The sequence below is a fragment of the Aquila chrysaetos genome, chromosome 24 (assembly GCF_900496995.4).
Source record: "Aquila chrysaetos chrysaetos chromosome 24, bAquChr1.4, whole genome shotgun sequence".
In the NCBI taxonomy this organism is placed as follows: domain Eukaryota; kingdom Metazoa; phylum Chordata; class Aves; order Accipitriformes; family Accipitridae; genus Aquila; species Aquila chrysaetos.
In genome coordinates, this window is record NC_044027.1 from 15,243,383 (window position 1) to 15,263,720 (window position 20,338).

Below are 20,338 nucleotides of genomic sequence, written 5' to 3' on the forward strand. Positions count from 1 at the left end.
CACTTGTTGGAAGCACCTCATGCTGTCCAGGATGTTAAACTGCTGCCAGCGCTTGGAAAAGTTCACTTTGCTGTCAATGTAATCAGGGTTTCCCAGATGAACAAAGGTCAGGTCCTGCAGAATGAGGCCTCTGAAAGAGAGAAAGGGGCAGCGGGCCAGGGAGTAAGCAAACAAGTACAGAGGTTAGTCACACAGGGGCAGGACAGCCAGCCAAAAGGCAGCCACAGGCAACCTAACGGCCTCCCACTGCTGCCACCATCAGCATTGCAACTTTAAACTAAAGGGAAACATGCCCCCGGCAGCAAATCCGAAGGTGTTCAGGTGCAAGGAGCCCACCATGCACAGCTGAGGGACCTCCGAGGCGAGGCACTCATGGTCACGCTAAGGGCGCTGAGGTTGCTCATTCACCCTCCGTGGAAAGGAGGACCAGGCTGGAAGAAGGTCACAACGGGAAGTGCCTGCCAGGGGTTAAACCTTTCTTCCAGTTTTATGCAAGAGGGTTTCCCTCACGTTGAGGTTTCCCTAGAAAAGGGGTCTGTGCTCCCTTCCTCCCTCTGCCTCCCCTAGTCGGCCACGTCTCTGCACAGCCCTGCTGTGGTCCCCTGCCAGATAAGGTGGCATGTACATATGCAACCTCTTCCTACAGAACTCTTTCCATGGAAGAAAGCAAGACCAGGAGAAGTTTTACTGGTGTAAACCCAGAGCAGATCTCGTATCTAAATCAGAAGGCCCTTACGGAGAAGGGCAACGGCTTCAACCTTTCATCTAGAAACAGGCTGAAGCAGCATGTTTGACAAGGCAGACTCCTCATCCACCAGCTCGTGCAGCCAGCAGAACCAGAGCTGTTGCAGAGGAGCAAGCAGCAGCTCGAAGCTGTGGGATCCATTGCACCTCATGGGAAAATTTGTCTTTCTGTGCACAGACCCCGAAGAAAATATAGTTAAAAAGCATCAACTGCACATCCAGTTGTTTGATCTTTCCTTTGCCATAGTCAATTGACAAAAGCCTTCTTTACAAAAAGATAGCTGCCACCCTGCCTTCCTATGCCACAGGACAAATTGCTCCAGAGAGGGCATGTGGGTTGACGTGGCACACTGCCATCTTACTCTAGATGTAGGGCAAAAGGCAAGTGCTGAGCTGAGCAGAAGCTGCTGAGAAATCCTTGAAGGAACCATTTTAACGTGCAGAAGTAATGGCAGAGTAAAGAAGCTACCAACTCACAGGTAAGGTATGCAGGGAGGCTCCACATCAGCCAGAGCTGCTCGGTAGGCGCGGAAGGACGAGGAGCTGTCAATCAGTGTGCAGTACTCAGCCAGGCCCTGGCAGAACACAAAGCCCACTTTGACACCACTGCTGCAAACCCATTTTCTTCTGTAACCTCTCCCCAGAGAGCCATGCAGGCCAGGGAGTTAATGCCATCCTGCAAACACCTCCAACTGATTTACTCAGCTTGACGCTGAGTGCACATACACAGAGCCTCACTGCCTTCAGCCTCATCAAGCCTTCAATTTGCAGAGAGGAAGAGGAGGCTGTTCTCACCCATGACTGCGCTGGCACTCCTGCAGCTGTCAGAATGCCCAGCCACGCTGCAGGCTTCCAGCACTGTGGCATTATACCCACTGGGGAGCAGTTATCTGCCATCCCTCCACCCTGGGACGTTCCTGAGCTGTTAAAACCACTCAGCTGTTTCACACTGTAACCACAGTTATCTTTTTCCCCTGAAGATGACAGGCCTCGCTGCTCCTCACCTCTGAGGTTTGTTTCTGCCACTCCAGCCTTCGGATGGGTGCAGAATCCAGTGCAGAAAGAATGGCCAGATAGGAATTAAAATTATTCAGCTTTCGTAAGTGCTGTATGGAGAGAGAATATTCCAGTTACTCTAGAGATCTGAAAAGCCTTCTAGCATCAAACAGCTCTACCAACCAGAAGGTCCCACTCCTCTGCTCCTTTAAGGAGCAGTGTGTGTGATTCACAGCAAGAATCAAGCTGATACCTTCATAATCTTTATAAATTTAAGGAGCAGCCTCTCTCGGTCTTGGGCTTTCTCTTGTAGCATAATTATTGAACGGACCCTGGAAGAACAGACAGAAAAAACCCCAGAAAGATAAACCCACTTAAGCAGATGTCAGATTTCTTGTTGTTTCATTTACAGAACTGCTAACTGATAAGGATGGATCAACAATACTGAAAAGTTCATGATGCTTCCAATTTAAATAGAGCACTCTAACAACAAAGAATAATTTCAAGGATGACCACAGTAACGCTTCACAGAGTGCTTTTACTTGCAAGGGGGATGTTTGTTTGAAGGGCTCAACGGTACTGACAATAATTCCTCCAGGTTACGGTGCCCCCCACAACCCTCCTGATCTTTTCTCTTGTGCTCTGGGGTCTTTTTAATAAGTGCCCTGCATCTACTTCCTGGGCAAAAATATACATTATCCCGCTTGTAACAAGGGAACCAGTGCGCAGTTCGGTGCCACAGTTGCTCCTTACCAGTAGGACATGTTATTAAAGTGCTCTGTGAACTGTGTCAGGTTGGGGCTCTTCTCTTCATTTTGCTCCTTTGCCCAGAGCAAAACTTCTGGGATCTGCCAAGGAAGAAGAGAAGGGGGGGAAAATACCACACATTAAAATGGGATTTCTGCCTCAAGATTCCCAGTCGCAGTCTGTGGTCACAGCCGTTTGCTGACACAAGTTCAGCTGTCTCCTGACAACCCAACGGGTGTGCTTGGAGAGCTGGCAGGGAATACCAGAGATTGCAGGGGTTATGTGTTCAAATCCCTCCCACCGCTCTTAACCCATCTTTGTCTCTGTACCTCAATTTTATAGAAGAGTTCGGCATCTAGGAGGGTCAGCTGCTCGGCTATTTCATGACTGTGGAAATCATGCAGGGTGCCTGGCCTGTAGGAAACAAGGATGAAGTATAAAGGCTAAGAAAATGGGACCTGTTGTCTTTCCTTTCTTGTATTTTGGACCGAGAAATCTCTTGTGTCCACAAGAAAGGGATCCCCTGTCTCTCAAAGGACCAAGATATGGTTACATGCATCTTTCCTCACCTGGCTGCCACGCCACGGGCCGCAAGAGGTTTGATGGAATTGGCGTAGCTCAGCATTTTCTTCTGATCCACTTTATCAAGGATATTCTTGCGTAACACTCTGGCGAGGCTCAGCTCCCCATTGCAGACCAGCCGGAAGACCAGGTCCATCAGCAGCTTCAGAATTTCCTCCGTCAACTCCACTAAGCTGAGAGAAAGATGGAGAACCCAGGGAAGGCATCAGAGCTACGACTCTGAGCTGCAGAGTTTGTACCTGTACCGAGTCTTGTCACTCTTCCCTACAAGCAGAACCGAGTGACTGAAATTCCTCCTCTTCCCAGCTCTTCCTTTCCCCTAGATTCCCTTTTGCTGGTTATTTTAAAATCACTGACCCAGTTAGGACACACCGAGAACCTGCTCTTCCAACAAGAGGGTTCAGAACTATAGGTGTCTTGCTGGTCAGGGTAAGGGATTTCAGCTGTCATCATAGATGGGGTTTAAAAAACACATCTTGGCAACTGCCAGACTTCTGTATTGTTACTGACCCCCCATCTCCCATCCCGAAACGAAGGCGGCAACTCACCACAGCTCATCCACCACTCTCACCAGCACGAAGAAGGTGTTCTTACTGACTCGCTTTTTAAACGTGTCTGGGAAGTGGCAAAACTTCTCATATGTTGGTTGCAAATTAAAGAATCAACTTAATGTGGTCAGACCAGCATCAGTGCAATTAACAGCTGCCTTGAGGAACGTTAGAATAGCGTACTATTCTGTCTTGACTGAAACTGGTGTTCAATTTCCAGAAGATAAGGGACACCGATGTGGCTCTAATTAACATGGTATTAAGCTACCACCAGCTGCTGGTAGCAGGGGTGTGAGGAGGTACTTAGACCTTGCAGAACTGACGCTAGAAGAGCAGGTGTACCGTGAAACTGTTCTCTCTAAGGTGGAATTTAATGAGCAGCACTCCTCTGCCGTGATCTCCCCCACTGGTCTGTGACATCTGGTCTCAACAGATCTCAGATGTCACCTCTACCTTCCTCACTGCCCAATTTACTGCAAGGAGAATGGTGGCAGGGGACACAGCACAGGTTGAAAAAGCTTCTGCCAGGTGGACAAAGGGAAAGAGAAAAAGCTTATCAGTAAGTCAGGTATTAACAAGGGCCTGCAGGAATGCCCCAGCCAGTATTTTCACTGACAACCACTCTGCAGTGAGATTTGCTGTGTCCTTGGCCACGCTGATCCCAGCAGGAGCAAGGGAAGCAGCAGCTCTGCTGCAGATGGCAGTGATGAGCTGCGACGCGGGACAGGGTGACGTCAGGCTCCCTTTGACGTGGGCATACAGGACCTAAGCCCACAGGACCAAAGCCCACGAGGCCTTTGCACTGCCTGAACGAAGACACTGACCTGCTAAGCTGATGGCAAAGGGAGCTATGGGAACAGAGCCAAGGGGAAGGAACTGCAGGCAGGGTCCTCAACAAGAAGCCTTCTCCATACGCTGCCAGAAATGCTAATGCTCACCCTGCCACGCAGGGACCCTCACCTTCTTAGCAGTTACAAGCTTTGTTCGGAACTGGGAGGCCAAGAGGACATTATCTCCTGTGCTGCATTTCTTATAAGAGAGAGAAAAGGTCTTGATGGTTTAGTCATTTCTAGTATTAAACTACACCTGCCCAAGCAGCCCCTCCAGAAGGCGGTGTGATCTCTATTCTACAAAGGAGATGTTCCAAACAAATGACCAATTTCCCAGTGATTTACAGAAAATCTGAACTGCTATTCTCCCCTGCCAGGGCCCTCAGGAGACTACTCTCAGGTCCAGTACTCCACCCTGCCTGGACCTGCCCAGCAGCATTTCCCATTTGCAGCGTGCAGAGGTGAAGGAAGTCCTGCTTGGGACACCTCCAGGGCAAGCACATAACCGACCACGTTGTCAGCAGGCTTTTGAGCAAACAACTTGCCACCAACTCCCTCCCACAATGAGTGCTTGGCTCTGATTCCTGGGTGGGAGTAAACTGCCACTCATGCAAAAGGATATCTGTACTGTAGCTTCTTGATCAGCTCTTCAGGGGTGATAAATGTCCTGTATGTAGTCAGAAAGGCTTCACAGTACAGCACCAGATCTACAGAGAAAGACAAGAAAGCCACAGTCAACCCTGCTTTCAGAAAAAGGAAGCTTCTTGTAAGGTTGAATCCAGTCTTACAGGAAGAGGACACGGACGCATTTTGACACGAACAGACTTTACAGAAATGCTGTGCTGTTTTTTCTTACCAGCAGATGGACCCTACGGCACAAGAGCAACGCTGACACTGCCCTGTCCCCACCAGCCTGGCTCCCATTTGCAGCACTCGAGCTTGCTGCTTCCCTTATGTGACTACCAAAGGGGTCAGCGAAAAAAACCTGTTTGTGGGACAGGAACTTGCAATAATGGGTCAAGGAAAATTGTGGTTTAGACCTTGTGGATACTTTAAAGAGAAGATCTGATGGTGAGACGTGGGTGCCTGTTCTCTGTCTTTACTGTCTGGGCAGCACAGAACCCTGCAGAAAGACATGGTCACCCTTCCCTCCTGATCAGGAACACACGCGTTTCGACATGATGATATGGGTGCTGCAGACCTTCTGCCCTTGCTACGTTCCAGGAAATCTGCCCCAGGACATTGTAAATATAAGATTATTTTCAGCCAAAAGAAGAGTAAATTGCACTGCAAAAACTGACGCTACCATGACCATGACCCTGCCACAAAACAGACTCTGACACGGTGCACGCAGACAGCTTTTGTTTATTCATCTGCAGCAGTGGGTGCTACAGGCCCCAGAATTGTAAAGGCTTTGGCCATCATCATGGGCACAAAGGAGGGAATCTGAAAAAGCAGGAACCGCAAATGGGAAAGAAGATTTAGGTCAGGACTGCAGTACACTCACAGTCCCAGGTAAAGCTTGGTGACTGTGGACAGCAGCGGTCAAAATGGAAACTTATTAGCCCCGGTATAAAACCACGCGGCACTGCAGGCAGCATGTGCAGTGGGATGGCACACTGCCCCTGCCCGGCCCACTGCAACCGCTGGCAGAGCCTCATTAGCGCAGATGGGGAGAAAAAGCTTCTGCCTTGCCTGCCCAGGCTAGGCTGTACATGTAAAGCTTGTTTCAGCCAGGACAGGGATCACCCCACACCCATGAGCTGTAACATCCATCCGTTGCGCGTGGAGGGTGGGAAAGAGCAGGGCACGGTGTGCTCGTTATGCCTCCCTACCTGCGGTGTTTCTCTTGGCAGGAGCCTGACAGGGACGCCGCTTCCTCCTGCTCTTAAATCAGAAAGCGCTGCTGCCTTGTGGTTAAAGACAATCAGACGTAAGCTCTAAAGCCGGAGGCTGGGTGGTCATGTCAGGGGTGAGTCCTAGGCCTCGTCCAGCTGTAATCCTGCATTCACAGCAAGCGCGTGTGGCTGTGAGCACTTAACTGACCATGGATTTTATTCCTAAAGACCACAAGTCTCTCTTTATCCCTTATTCCATTTAGCTCTTTTAGAAAACTCAAATGGACAAGAAGCATCATGCAACAGGGCGTGGAGGTACATTTATTCTGGGTTCCCATCTGCCCAAAAGGCAACGTGAGGTAATACAGCTGGTCTGCTCTGGCACTTGAAGCTGCCAAGAAATTCATCTTTAAAGGAAAGCCTCTTAACTATACCCCTCTGTGCTGTTTGGCTGATTGATTTACAAGCCCTGAATTCTTCTCATTGTAAGCTTAATTCATTAACCCTCTCGGTCACCCAAACACTGGCTTAGCATAGCACAAATTCCTCCGTGCTCCATTCAGCTCAGTGGCTTGGCAGAGCCTGTGAGGCTAAGCTCCGTGACTATTCTGAGAAACTTGCTGTGCAGAGCTCCCTCCCCTCAGCCGCTCTCCCCGTCCGCACTGCTGTGCATTTAAAATCCCGCTCTAGTTTTTCCTAGTCTTGAGAGGTTCTCAATGGCTTTCACCTCACTGCTTGCAGCACCCTCCGAGCTCCCCATTCCTGAACTGGAGGTCTAGCACACGTCCCTTTACCAAGTAGCTGTCTTTCAACAGGAACAGTAGGGAAGTTCTTCCAATGTGATGCTTGCTCCGGAGAACAGCAGGACTAAATCAGAGCTTTTCTATTCCAGTTTCAGCATTTTTATAAGGGGTATTTCCGCCACCTCATTTAGACTATTTTTTTTTTAAATATACATATCTAGCCTTGGCGCAATCAATTGCCACCTCCTCTCTAGTATGTTTCTAACTTTGGTCCTTTCTGCCTGGATTTGATGCCCAATGTAAACAGGGAAACATAGCTGTCAGGGGAAGGATTTTCTTGCTAGCTGAATGGTGCTGGTAAGTAATTGCAAACACCTTATGCTACAGTAAAAACCCTGCCATTTAAAAATGCACATGAAAGATATTTCCCCTTTGACTACCAAATCTCTAAAATACAAGCACTGAGTGGTTCAGCGGGTTAGCGCATTGTGCCTTGCATCCCGGGAGATAAGGAGATCAATTCTGGTTAAGGCCACCAGCACAGATGTGTTTGGCAGGTTCAGAATCACTCTCTGGAAACATTGCAAAGGCTGTCTTTGCCACAGGTCTTGGAAAGGAGCTGCTTGATATGGATGGTGACTGGGTTTGGAGACATAAAGTGGGGTTTTAACAAATCTACAGCGAAGAGTTGCTAACTTCCCTTTTCCTTCCCCACATCTTCTTTCTTGTATTGTGGACTCCTTCTCTGAACTGGTCTGGGTGGCTACCAGCATGCAACTGGTACAGAGTGGGACTAGGAAGTGACACTGTAAGTTGAAAATAAGGGGTGTCAGCAGACCAGCACCTGGACGGCTTGCCTGATGCCAATGGGTACTGCATTAGACCCGAACCGACACCCCTCCTCTCCTGCTTTGATACAACAGTCGCTCCAGCAACTCCTACATCACCACTGCCCTGAAGTTCAAAGGGCAAGGAGCACCTCCGAAAGCAGGACCCATGCCACAACAGGCTGGTCACACCTGCACTCACAGAAGGCAGTGGCCGGAGGTACGGAGACACCAACACAGCACTGTCACCAACTCCACTGGTGCGCCTCGCCTTCCAGATCTGGGCAAGGGCTATGAGGAGTTAATACCATCCCTGCTGCTAAATGGAACGAACAGGCGCTTATCCAGCTTACCTCCATTTCACCAAAGATAAGCACAATCCCCCCGCCCGCCCGCAACTCGGAGGATCGCGAATGCAGTCCTCCCCACCCTGGCCCAGCTGCCTGCAGCCACATCACGACTGCGCACGCTGCAGAGGCAGAAGGCAAGCAGCAAAAGCCCATGCCAGGCTGCGCTCTTCATCTCTGCTTTGGTGCATCCGCTGTACCTTTCCTGTCGGTCTCTGTTGCGTGCACTAACAAAATGTCTCCGGATCCACCACGAACATCTGGCCCATCATCTCCCTGCAATGAGAACAGAAACACGTTAGGCATGGCCCAAGCTCCCTTCGGCCTGGTTTCCCATCTCTGGGGTTCAAGCTCAGCAACAACTGGCAGAGTACGCAATGTTCCTGGCACTGCTCACAGCACAAGCTGGGACATGGTCTTCAGTGCTGGGCTAATCCTGGAATTTGAATACAGCATTTGGTGTCCCAGATGAGGATCTGGGCTGATCCTCACTTGGGATCTCCGACTCCTTAAGGCCAGGCTGTGAAGCTCAGTGAAAGCTGAACCTTCTGTCCGCAGAAGAATGAACAGAAATGTCCCAGACTCTCAAACACTCCCAGAAGACCATTAACAGAGCAGTAACACTGTGTGAACTGTCTCAAAGTGCGGGATCACATACCACAGCGGCTGTGGGGTGAGAGGTCATGTGTTCAATTTGCATGTTCCTGGAACATCAAAACATAGTAAGTTAGTTCCGTAATCTGGAACTATTTGGCTGGAGGTCACCTGAAGCGATCCAATAACTGGGAGTAGAAAACAGACCTGCTAACTACTTGACCCCTGCCTTACCACTCTCTAAAAACATCTTTCTTCTAGCTACTGCAATTCACAACTAAAAATATGCAAAACTGATCTATCGCTCAGCCAGCAGTTCCCACGCTGCAGGAAATGGCTCTCAGTGGCAGTTCTATACCCTTTCAAACATGTAGACCGTAAAGAAAAGAAAGAAAAAAAGAAGTTAAGGGTTGACACAGATCTGCTAGTCCCAAATGTTCAGAAATTGCTGATTTTGAATTGTTTTTTAAAGGAAATATTCCTGCAGAGGAGACTGGACTCGTGTCTGGCTTCCCTTAGCAACGTCTTTGTCATTTCAATATGCAAAACACTGAAAAAACCACGGATTACAGCCATGGAGCAGCTATGTCTGAGATGCGAATTTTTCAGGTGACCCTCTGGCGAGACTTATGAAATACTACTTAAGGAATGAGTAATAGCTTCTCACTCTCTCCTGCACATCTCAGCTGACCAAAGAACACTCCTAAAGTGCCAGTAAATGATACATTCTCTCTGTTTTTCAGACTAGCCCCCTGACAGTCTCAAAGCTTCAAAAGCCTGCATATTCCCTCAAGCTGCATGTCAAAGACAGCTTCGTTCAAAAGCATAGTGAGCAAAGCTGTCTGGGAGTGCACCCAAGGCTAGAAAGAAAGCCATTTCTCAAATACAGAAACAGTTGCTTTGGCTGCTCTTCCACATCAGTAATACAACATCCTGCTCAGGAAATCTGCTAAACCTGCCTTCAGACTGGAAGGCCAACACCATGAACCCACACCTGGATTTATTGTGCTCAGGCTCTCAGGTGCTTCATTTCAGTCTGTCACAGGCTGAAGAGGTGGGAAGGAGCAGACTGGGAAAAGGGCACAAGATGCACTGGTTTTTAAAGAGACATCTCACATTTTGTTAAACCCTCGTTCATTGCTGATGCTCCCTGCCTGTACCAGCATCTCATACTTTCACAACAGCCTGCACAAATAAAGCTGCATACCACTTCTGCCGCAACCTAGTTTTTCCTATCAAATAAAAGCTGATGCCTTGCTTGTGCACACAGAGAATCAGATTTCAATACAGCATAAACCAAAGATTAGGAAAGCAAACCCTGAATGCACCTACCTCTTGCTTCAGTGTTAACCTAGCCATAATTTCACTGTGGTCGATAAGGGATAGCTCATCTACCTCTTCCTCCAACTGTGATGATTCCAAAGCATCTGGTGACTGTTGCTGCCTGTAAAAAAAAAGGCAAATACCCATCAGTGTCATTGCCCATCCAGGGCAAGAGATGCTGGGTCCACCCGAGCTCTCAGCCTACAAACCTTCGTTAAACGACAGTAAGTACACAGACAGTGTGGAGGTAAGTCTTTTGCAAACAAGCCCAAATGTCTAGCTCTAATTCTGTTGCTTTGCGCATCTCTTGAAAAAGATAAAGATGAACTTTTAGGCCCTGAACACTTGTCTGCCTGCATTTCTGGCAGACAGGATTTTACTATGCCCTGCATAAGTACACACTTCCATGTCTCCTTAATCCACCAAATTTTTAGTGCACACAAATCTAAGCCCTTGCTCAAATGTATAGAGACTGAGCATACTCTACACATATATAACTTAGTCAGCTCATGACCCATTGTGCTGCTACAAGGGGAGATGACAGGCTCTCTTTTTGCAGGAAGATAGAGCAGAAAGCTCTGACCACTTTTTTGGCGTACATCCACAACTCTAGTATTCCTACCCCCAAGGGCTGGTACTCTTGTGCCTGGACACATGCTCTCTGTGCCTGTATTCCTAAAAAAAAAAAAAAAAAAAGTACGCATGTTCTTTATAGCTTTCCCCAGGCACAGGCCAAAATCCATGCAGCAGTCCATACTTTCAGCAGATAGTGAGCTTTGCAGAGCACTCTTGCATTGTCTCTTTCACTGCAGGGATTAAAACCCTCAAACCAACTGCAGGAAAATGGGGGAGGGAAGTTGACTGTCACACTCGAAACAATGCTGTTCTCTATTTTTGCTTTAGAAATGCAATTGAGGAGCAATCTCAAGCAGCAGGGAAGCACTCACTCCACTCCTCCTGAAGCCCATCTGTTACAGCCTGCACCTCTTCATTTACATAGACAAATGATAGCTAAGAGCATTAGAAGGGATATAAAGCATCCTGCTTCAGGGCCTCAGCCAGCCTCTGACTAGCAGGGTTAGGAAGACATTCCTCTCTGGAAGACTATTTCCCAACAGTGATACAGACTTTTTTTGCATGTTTCCCTGGAAGCAGGAGGGAGCAGCCAGTGTCAATGACAGGACTGCCAATTAGATGGACTTAGGATGGCTAACACAGGCTGCATTAACCCCTGCAGGCTCACTGAGTTAAGTAATGACAGCTTGCCAGGATCCTCCTTGTTCAGCAGGATCCCACTGCTCACCAGCTGTGCAAAAAAAGTGGGCTTAAACTTCAGAGAACACTAGGAAGGTTGAGGGCAGAACAGGCAGCCCCAAGGACGGTTTGGTAGAGGGCAGGGCTAACGGGACGTTGGTGAGACTCTGTACCCTTCCAAGCTGGGAAGCAGGAGGCCCAGGGGAGTCAGGCTCACCTTTCAGCACCATCTTTGCCTTCCTTCCCCATGGCACTGCTGTTCGAACTGGAGTCTTTGGAGTGGCTGTCTTTGACAGAGGGAGATTCCTGCAAAGAGAAAGAAGTTTTTCATTATTACACGGGGTCCTACACCACAGCTAGCCTTGCATTTACAGTCTGACTGCCTCTAAATGGCCCCTTACTGTAAATTCCTACAGAGCGGTTAAAGATTGATGCAAGTTAATGCCAAATGCCAGGAAAACACAGAAGTTAATTAGACAGGAAATTTGGGACCATCTCTGGAGACTAGTGTAATTAGTACTGTTTGCTTTTAACATTGTGAAATGATGCTGAGAGTTACAACACAAGTCAGCTGTCGTCTTGGATTTTAACCCTCTCGTGACTTTCTTTTCTTCCTCCAGCCCTTACTGTTGAAATACACTTGCCTTCTGCTTTAATCAAAATGGACACAGCCAGCTCTAAGCTCTCCAGTTTCAGTTCCCCTCCTGGTCACAGCCCCCAAAACACCACCCTGTCTTAGGGGGTGGATGCACACTGCTGTTCCTACCTCCCTTCTCTCCCATCAGAAGAGGTTATGCAATGATGCAACATTTCCACTTAACAATTCACAGCTGTGGAAATGAGGCTAATGCAAAAAACCAGAATCATCTGAACCCGCAGCATGGAACAGCAGGTAGAGCGCTCAATGCAAAGATACAGCATTTTAAATTAGCCATTTATTAAGGAGACAAATAGCCATGAACGGCAAATGGGAATATTAATCTAACTGCTGGAGTTCAGAAGTATTTAACATCATGCAGACTGAAACTTGGAAATTCAACCTACTGAAAGACAGGACTGAAACCACCTACATGCTATCCGTTCGGCCTGGAAAACACACTGGTGCGCTTAGCTTTCTTAGCGTCTGCAGATTTTTTCCAGACTATATCTGTAAAGCTCTTTGCTTCAAAGTTGAGAACCAACTCACAGCTGCCCAAAAGGATGGGCCTGCCTAGATGTGTCTCCTGAAGGGAAGTGATGGGAGCACAATCTCTTGGCATATTTAACACCAGCATGGATAAAGGTCTCGGAGACATCCTGTAGGAGATGTGCTTTCCAAGATGAGGGCAGGCAAAAAGATGGCCACAGACCTCTGCTGCTGTTTCCTATGACCCAACAGGAAGACAGTACCTCCCTGCAATGGAAAACGCCCTGTCTCCTCTAGGAAATACCTAAGATACGAGGCTTGAGTAAAGGAAGAAGCAGCGTGCGATTACAATGCTAAATCAATCACTTACTTTGTATCCAAACGGTGAAGGAAAAAAAAGAATAAATTTAGAGCACAAGCCTTTCTGTATTAAAATAGGGAAGCCAAAGCAGTTACAAGAATAGACATGGCCCCAGGACAGTGCTGGTCAGGGTGCAGCTTTCTGGAAGAGAACCTCACGCAAGCAGCTCCAAACAGACAGCGAAGCACAAATGAAACAGCGCGGCAGGAAAAGCCATCCCTACCACCTGCCGGGGCTCACCGCAACCCTGAAAGCATCGCCTGCTCTCCACCCGGACCGGGAGGCCACCCGAGCCTGCAAGCCAGGAGTGGGCAAGCAGAAGGACCGCCAGCAAGGGAGCCGGAGCAGCAGGACGGACACAGGAGCTCCGCAGTGTGCAGAAGAGGCGGGTGCCAAGCGCGTCAGCCCCGGTGTGAACTCAGCATGCACCAGGCAGCCCCTTCCCGGTGTCCAGCCCTCTCCAGGTTACTTACTCCTTCAGAGCGAGGGAGTTCCCCGTTGCTCTGGCCAGAGGAATACAGATTGACGTATTCACCCTCACCAGCCTCCTCACTGGCGTTTTCACTCTAAGGGAGACAGGATGAAAGGAAATATGTGACGGTGCCCCCCGCCAGCACTTAATGTTAGTGAAAGAACGTGCTCACGGGCTGGGAGGAGAAGCGTTCTCAGCGGCTGCTGTCACCTAACTGGGAGCCCTTCCTCCGGCTCAGCGGCCAACACCGGCCACTGAGGCTGTATCTTCCCGGGGGTAAGTATTTTCTGGTTCTTGAGGACTATGCTGAAGGCCACCAAGCTGCAGCAGGACAGCAGCAGGCACTGCTTTGCAAGAGCTGCCATGGACTCCATGTGAGAGTGCGAAGATGCAATATGCAAGTGTGGATTTCAAGGTTACGGAAGCTGAGCATTCAGAGGTTGACACACAAGCGTCTGTCCTACCTGCGCTGTAGTCCTGCCACTAAATGCAGATCGGCCCTGCAGCCCAGAGGGTATCAAATGTATCTCCCAAACTATGCTACAAGCACAGATTAGAGCTATCACGCCAGGCTAAACCAAACTCGAGGGCTTCTGGGCTGTAACAAGGACCCAACGCAAGGAAGATGCAACAGCAAGGTCGGGTCTAAAGTGTGAAAACCTGATCATTTACCGTCCGATCAGTGTCCCTCTTCCAAACGTTGTGAAGAGGCAGCATTAGCATGTAGTGTGCTGACAGCTCTAACCCCACCAACTCTAGGCTTTGCAGCAAACAAACGAGGAACTGTCTTGAAAATGAGGTGTTTAAAAAAGTAGCTGTAATGGACAAACCTGGTCAGTGATCTGTAAAACTGCTCTGGGACCTCAAACTAGTAGTGCCATACCACTGCAGGAACAGTGTTATTCTAAATTCACCAACACGTGATGCTTTGCACCAACGTGTACTGCCACCAAGCGCACAGCTAGGGCTGCTGGTAACTGGAAACAGCGAGAGCCTGGAAAGAGCAACAGGTTTATGCACAGGAGAGACAGAGCTGGACTGCACCCACCGCTCCTGGGGCTCACCGGTGACTTAGGAGGGAGCAGAGCAGCAATCACCAAATCCTGCCATGGCAGCAACTGCAGGATGTGAACCACTTAGGAGCCCGTGTTTAGAAACAACCAACCTCACAAAACACTCCTTTACCTTCCTCAGCTTTGTATTACAATTGCAGGAAGCTGCAGCAACTTCTCCTCTCCCCTTCACCAGCATTTGACATTTTATGTTTCCTACATATGTGCTAATGTTTTCTCAAACCTGCTGAGGTTCATTTTTTCTAGCCACCTTTTTTATATGAAATTACCTCTCTGCAGTTCACACACACATTTGGAAACTGGACTAGATCACATTTGGCATGTATTAATACAAGTGACATTTTCTTTTAAAAAACAAATAAACCCAGCCTTGCGTTAAGGTGCATTATCTCTTTGGATAGTCTCACCGAAGGCGTCTGGAGAGAATCAGTGAAAGAGGTTTCAGAAGGAAGGCAGACAGGAGCATTCCCGTTAAAGCTGCTCTCCTGAGAAGAGGAGTTTGGCACATCCACAGTGCTGGGTGACTGGCTGGCTGCGGCGGGCACCGCTAGGTCAGAGCTCTGAGATGGATGGACGGGCGGAAAAGGTGGGGTGGAGCAGGAGGAGGAGGTAGAAGAGAGGAAAGGAGGTATGGAGACTTGGTTGTGAGGCACAAAGTCCTGGGAGTAGGACCTAAACACGGATTTGTACTACAGGATGCAGAGACGTACAACACAAAAACAAGGAAGATGGGGAAAGAGACAGACAAAAGAAAAAGTAATTAGATCGGCAGTAGCGTAGCAGTGATAGCACAAGGCATTTCTAACACAGGCACCTCTCTGCTGAGACACCAACCCGAACAGAGGCAGCACTATTTTATCATCCACACACTCGAGCAGGAATTGCTACCTGGGACACGTCAGCCAGTTTTTTCACGGAGAGGCATGTTCTTGCACAAACAGCAGCTCGGCTGCTCATCTCAAAGGGAACATGGGCACCAGGGTGTTTACCTGCAGGTATCCAGCCTTCACTAGGCAGGGGGAAAGCCTGGGCATCTCAATACTGCTAACGACAGTGACCCTGACAATCACTTGAGTGGATGAAAGGATGTGAAGGCATACAGAAACCAGGACTGTGAGCACGCTGGAAATATCTAGATAGAGAAAAGTACTCCGAGTGCTTATTGCTTTTCTGGGATTTTCCACAGGATCCAAATTTAAGATGCCGTTTGCTCCAGCCCTGTAATTTAACAGCTACTGTGTCAAGTCTGTTCCAGAACACACAGCTCCCAGGGAGGAGTGGCTGATACTGTCTTCAAAGTTACACTGAAGGATAAAGGAGATTACGCTGCTACTCCTTCCCATTTGAGAAACATAGGGAGCAAAAATGATAATTGCCCTCAGGAGCGATGAATTCCTTATCAAACCGATCCTTTAATGCAGTGCCTCGAAGAGTCAGCTGAAGAGATGAAAAGAGATCATCTGCGTAAAGCTTTATTTCACCATCTCTCCTAATCATCAGATTACTGTTCAGATAATATTAAACAGGGTGCAGTGGGAATATATGGTGCCAAGAAAAACAAGAGCAACCCTCTGTTTTTTAACATCTGGTGCTAGTAAGATTTGCCATCAGGGTAAGTCCAAAACAAAGCTGGCACCCATGAAAAAAAAAAAAGAAAAAAAAAAAAAGACAATAATGTTAAACCTGCTGGAGAGGAGTTTATTTTAAAACCTGTAGAGCTCAACCACTAGCAAGGTCTGTGTGGTAGCCAAGCGGACCAAAGGAAGAATCACATCATCCAAAAAAACCCACGCTGAAATGAAGCTGTGGCGGTTGCTCATTTGAGTGATCTGCTGCACAAGGATGGTTGCATTACAGAGCTCTCAAGAAGCACAGACACAACTTGCTCAAACCAGGTTGAAGTGACACCGCTGTGATGTAAAAAGGGAAAGGGAAACAAAGGCATGAATCGGAGAATTCAGGCTACATTTTCTCAGGAGAGTTGAACGGGTGATAAAAAGCAAAGCTTAGTCTGCCACCTGAGCTACGGCAGAAGCATCCAGTTCGGCAGTGGTATTTTTGTTTCTACCTAGGAAAGATGTGAGCTTAAAAATCTAAACTGAGAACAGCCCCAGGCCAGAAGCCTGGGCAAAAAAACCTTTTCCACTCAAAGGAAAGGAAACGTAAAGGTCAATGGATAGACTTTACCTTCCACCACCTTAATCTTCGAGTGGTTGCCCTCCGCCGTGCGTGGAGTCCGGCAGCGCTCTGGGTGTATTCTCAGGGCCCAAAACAAATTGCAGGCCATAATACAGAGGAGCAGAGGGAGATGCTTTGGAAAGAGAGCTTAAAAGACTACTGAAAAATAATTAAAATGCAAATCCCTACCACATGCCTGTGGCTAAAAGGAGACTGGCTCTAGGACAGGCTCCTCTCTCTTCCTGCCCATTTCTTTCCGGATGAGCAGCCCTGGCTCCAGGGACACTGTCAGCTTTTGGTGCTGCCTCAGTAACAATGACAAGTCTAATCTCTGTATTTACTTTCTGCCTGGATAAATGCTCTACATTTATTCATTTTCACTTGCATGGCACAAAACACTAAATCCACCGTAAGATGCCAGGCTCATGACATCATCTTGGCTCAGCAGATTCATTATGCCTGCCCCGTCTCCCTGGTATTTCATGATCTCACCGGCGCTAATATGCCAACTATCGCCCCAAGTCCCAGGCTAGAGCCCCCAAAAAGAATAGGAGCAGAGCGAATGGAGAACCACTGCTGCAGCAGCTCTCGAGAAGGCACTCAACAAACTGCTGTCCCGATAACGAGATCCTCTGCTCCAGTGAAGGAAATAATTTGCTCAAACAGAACCTATGTGCCAGCTCCCCTAGAGCTGGGCTTCCTGCACCCACATGAGACAGGCGGCATACGCTGTCCTTCACTTTGTAGTTGATGGACATCTTCCACCAAGGAGTCCTAAGGGGTTTTTGTCTCTGACCTGCCGAACCCAGAGAAAAAGCCAGGCTTTCGCAAAGCAGCAGTGGAGCTCATGCAGGGCATGAGTGAAAGGAAATTACTGTCCTCAATCAAGTCACTCTGGGACAGGCAGCACCCTGCGAAGCTCTCGCGCTGCGTGATGGTGCTGGCAGGGTTAGTTCAGGCCAAGTGCCGGCTGGGAGGCTCGGCAGCTGAGATGCTGCCTGGTACACTGCCTGCAGGCTGAGCTAGCAGCTCGGGGAGATGAATTACTGCTTCTGGGGCAGGAAAATTTGCAAGGCATAGTTTCAGAGACATTAATCCCAATTCAAAGGCAATTTAGACCTAAATATAACGTAACATTGCATACATTTTTAAAGTTTGAATGCAGCTACGTTACTACTGACAATCACTATACATTCATTTTTCCTCGGCCTCATCAATACAGCTTTCAAAACAATATCTTGGCATGAGATGTGTTGAAAATGCTGGTTTAAGGCCCAGGTACCCAGGCAAATGCGTTAATCTTCATTATGTGATCCGCGAACAATCATTTAACGACGCAGACATGCTCTCAGCACGCTGTTAACAAAGGGAACAGTGCAGAGAAGCCTTTGGTGAGCTGGCATTAATTAGCCAGGCTGCTCTCAACTTCCAATCTCGTTGTAAAGTTGCATCTTGTAGAAAGCGAGCCAGGGAGCCCCCTCCTTCCTCCGGAGCCTGCAAGCAGCTCTGGAATTTCAGCTATGCAGCCGTGCTGGGACAAGAGCCAAGAATGAAGCATACTTTTAAAGGGGAAAAAAACACCCTGCGGTGGAGATGATGTCCATATGGCACCCATTCCTGCTGCTCCCCAGTCCGATCCAGCCCAGCCCAACTAGCAGCTGCAGCAGGAATTGCAGCAACGGCTTCCACGGGGTTTGGGTGTTGTACATCTCTTGGAAGTCCTGTCATCCTTTAAAAGACATACTTTTTTTTGGGAGGGGACAGTCCATTCAATGGAACTGTCACAAGCAAGCTAGCCATCCTCTAGTTCTCGCCCCAAGAAATCACAGGCAACAGTTTATCTTGCAAAAAAATCAGTGCTTGTTTTAATCTGCTTCTTACGAGGTTTCTTGCAGGGTCAGTAAGGCCTCGGTTATGGCTGTGCTGACACAACCTCCTACTCAATGCTTTTGCTTTAAGTAAAGTACTTCAAAATAATCTCTGGGAAAGCTAGAAAGCAGGGTGCAACCAGATCCTTTGAGAAAGGATGCTTTCCTCTATCCAAACTCCGGCCATGCTGCCAGGCTCCCACCACAGGACCAGAAGATGGTCTCGCAGCACGAGCGATCCTGACCTACGACAGCAAATGGCCAACACAGGGAGAAGAGAAAGATCCCTCTCCTCTCACCAGTAAAGTGGATTTTAAAAAAACCCCTATCTGCCACTTGAGAAGTACTTCGACAAAGCGTGCTTTGAGCAATCTCGTCTCCTGGGAACAGCAGGAAGCTAACATGCACGGACCTGAATGTTTACCACACACTGTGACACACAGAGGTCTTCCAGAGATGGCATCTTTCAACGTTTTCAATTTGCTGCCTTTGATTTTTTTGCAACGGTCAATATTTTAGAACAGCTTTCCATCATTAGCAGCGGTGTTACAGGATGTCCCAAAGGTCAATGACATTACAACCATTTATTTGGATTAGATGGCACGAGATAAGCACTCTAATAGAAAACTTATTTCAAGAGTAACGCTCCTCTACGTTCACTAGGCATGGCTGACCACAAGTAACAGGGAGACAGGGTGTTTATATGCAGGGAATCACTGGTTGCGAGTCCATCCTAAATTCAAAGCAGAATTCAATTATATGGCTGTCAGAGCATCTGCAGCATCAGCAGACACAGTCTTTACCTTTTAAGCACAGCCTTCTCAGTTACCCTTCGAACTTCTGCCAAATTAATCTGCGATCCTGCCAGACACTCCCAGATCAGATAGCTTCATGTTTTGGAAGTCTGATGCTCTATCAGAGGAAAGGATCAATCTTTTAGATCTCCTCTGCTAATGCTATTAAGAGAGTGACATGGGCAATGTGCCAGAACTGGATGCCCAAATCCTAACAGTAGAGAACTATATTCACAAAATACTGGGTGTTGCACAAAACTGCTACGCCCTAAGAATATAATTGCATAGACAACTATTGGAAAAGACTTCCTATCTCATGACACAATGCTGGGCTTCCAGGTACTTTTGCTAATGAGGAAGGAAACGCTCCTACAATGAATGGCTGGAAACACGAGCTGCCAACAGAATGGCTTCAAGCACTGTCACAGGAAAGGCAGCAACTCCTCATGCTTGAATGTTCCTCAGCAAAGCCTCTGACCTGGCTGCACAGCTGTCCTCCCTGGTTTTAAGTGATGGTTAGTATCGCAGATGGATGGATGGGGCTTGCTGTTCCCTTGGGAAAGGGTCTCCTGGCTTCTGCACAAGAAAACACAAAATCCAAACTTCTCCTTAAGTGAGAGGGATTCTTGTACATCTTTGTTTTGTTGCAAAAAAGGGGACAGGGAGCGGGAGGGAAGAAAACATGTAAGATGTATTAACCATGCTATCATGCATCTCTCATTTGAAACTATGAGGAGAATTCAATCTGATCGCACCTATAGTGTCAACTCTTGTTTAGCTTGTAGACAATACCACCATATCTAGCAAGCAGATCTTTAAAAGGCAGAGCCTGGAGACAAAGACAAGGCTCCTAAAAAGTCAGTCACACAGAAAATGTGACCTATGAAGTCAATAGGGGACTGCTTAGAGAGACCTGCGCAGAGACAGGTAGTGCTCCAACTGCAAGAAAAACGTATAAACCACTGGAGGAAGTGGTTCTCAGAAGCAGGATTCAGTGATGCCAGCATGCAACAGCACTATTAATATGACCATCCAGGCCTGCTGTGGGCAGTGGAAATGAACACAAATGCAGCAGGAACACTAAACAGGAAGG

At 48.1% G+C, this 20,338-nt stretch overlaps 1 protein-coding gene across 7 annotated transcripts in view; it reads right to left on the reverse strand.

Annotated features, from left to right (window-relative positions):
* Window positions 1-20,338, reverse strand: part of RAPGEF1 (Rap guanine nucleotide exchange factor 1) — an 89,793-nt gene that overhangs the window by 4,027 nt on the left and 65,428 nt on the right. For 3 of the 7 annotated variants that reach the window (XM_030000003.2, XM_030000002.2, XM_030000004.2), the window contains 14 exons: window positions 14,813-15,094; window positions 13,334-13,426; window positions 11,591-11,679; window positions 10,129-10,240; window positions 8,403-8,478; window positions 5,070-5,154; window positions 3,618-3,710; window positions 3,057-3,242; window positions 2,817-2,901; window positions 2,494-2,588; window positions 1,994-2,072; window positions 1,749-1,850; window positions 1,222-1,319; window positions 2-130 (listed from right to left, as the gene is read on the reverse strand). In XM_030000003.2, coding sequence (XP_029855863.1) covers window positions 2-130; window positions 1,222-1,319; window positions 1,749-1,850; window positions 1,994-2,072; window positions 2,494-2,588; window positions 2,817-2,901; window positions 3,057-3,242; window positions 3,618-3,710; window positions 5,070-5,154; window positions 8,403-8,478; window positions 10,129-10,240; window positions 11,591-11,679; window positions 13,334-13,426; window positions 14,813-15,094 — 1,604 coding nt within the window. The remainder of the gene's footprint in view (window position 1; window positions 131-1,221; window positions 1,320-1,748; window positions 1,851-1,993; window positions 2,073-2,493; window positions 2,589-2,816; window positions 2,902-3,056; window positions 3,243-3,617; window positions 3,711-5,069; window positions 5,155-8,402; window positions 8,479-10,128; window positions 10,241-11,590; window positions 11,680-13,333; window positions 13,427-14,812; window positions 15,095-20,338) is intronic. The other 4 variants (XM_030000006.2, XM_030000005.2, XM_030000007.2 and 1 more) reach the window with 3 other exon arrangements.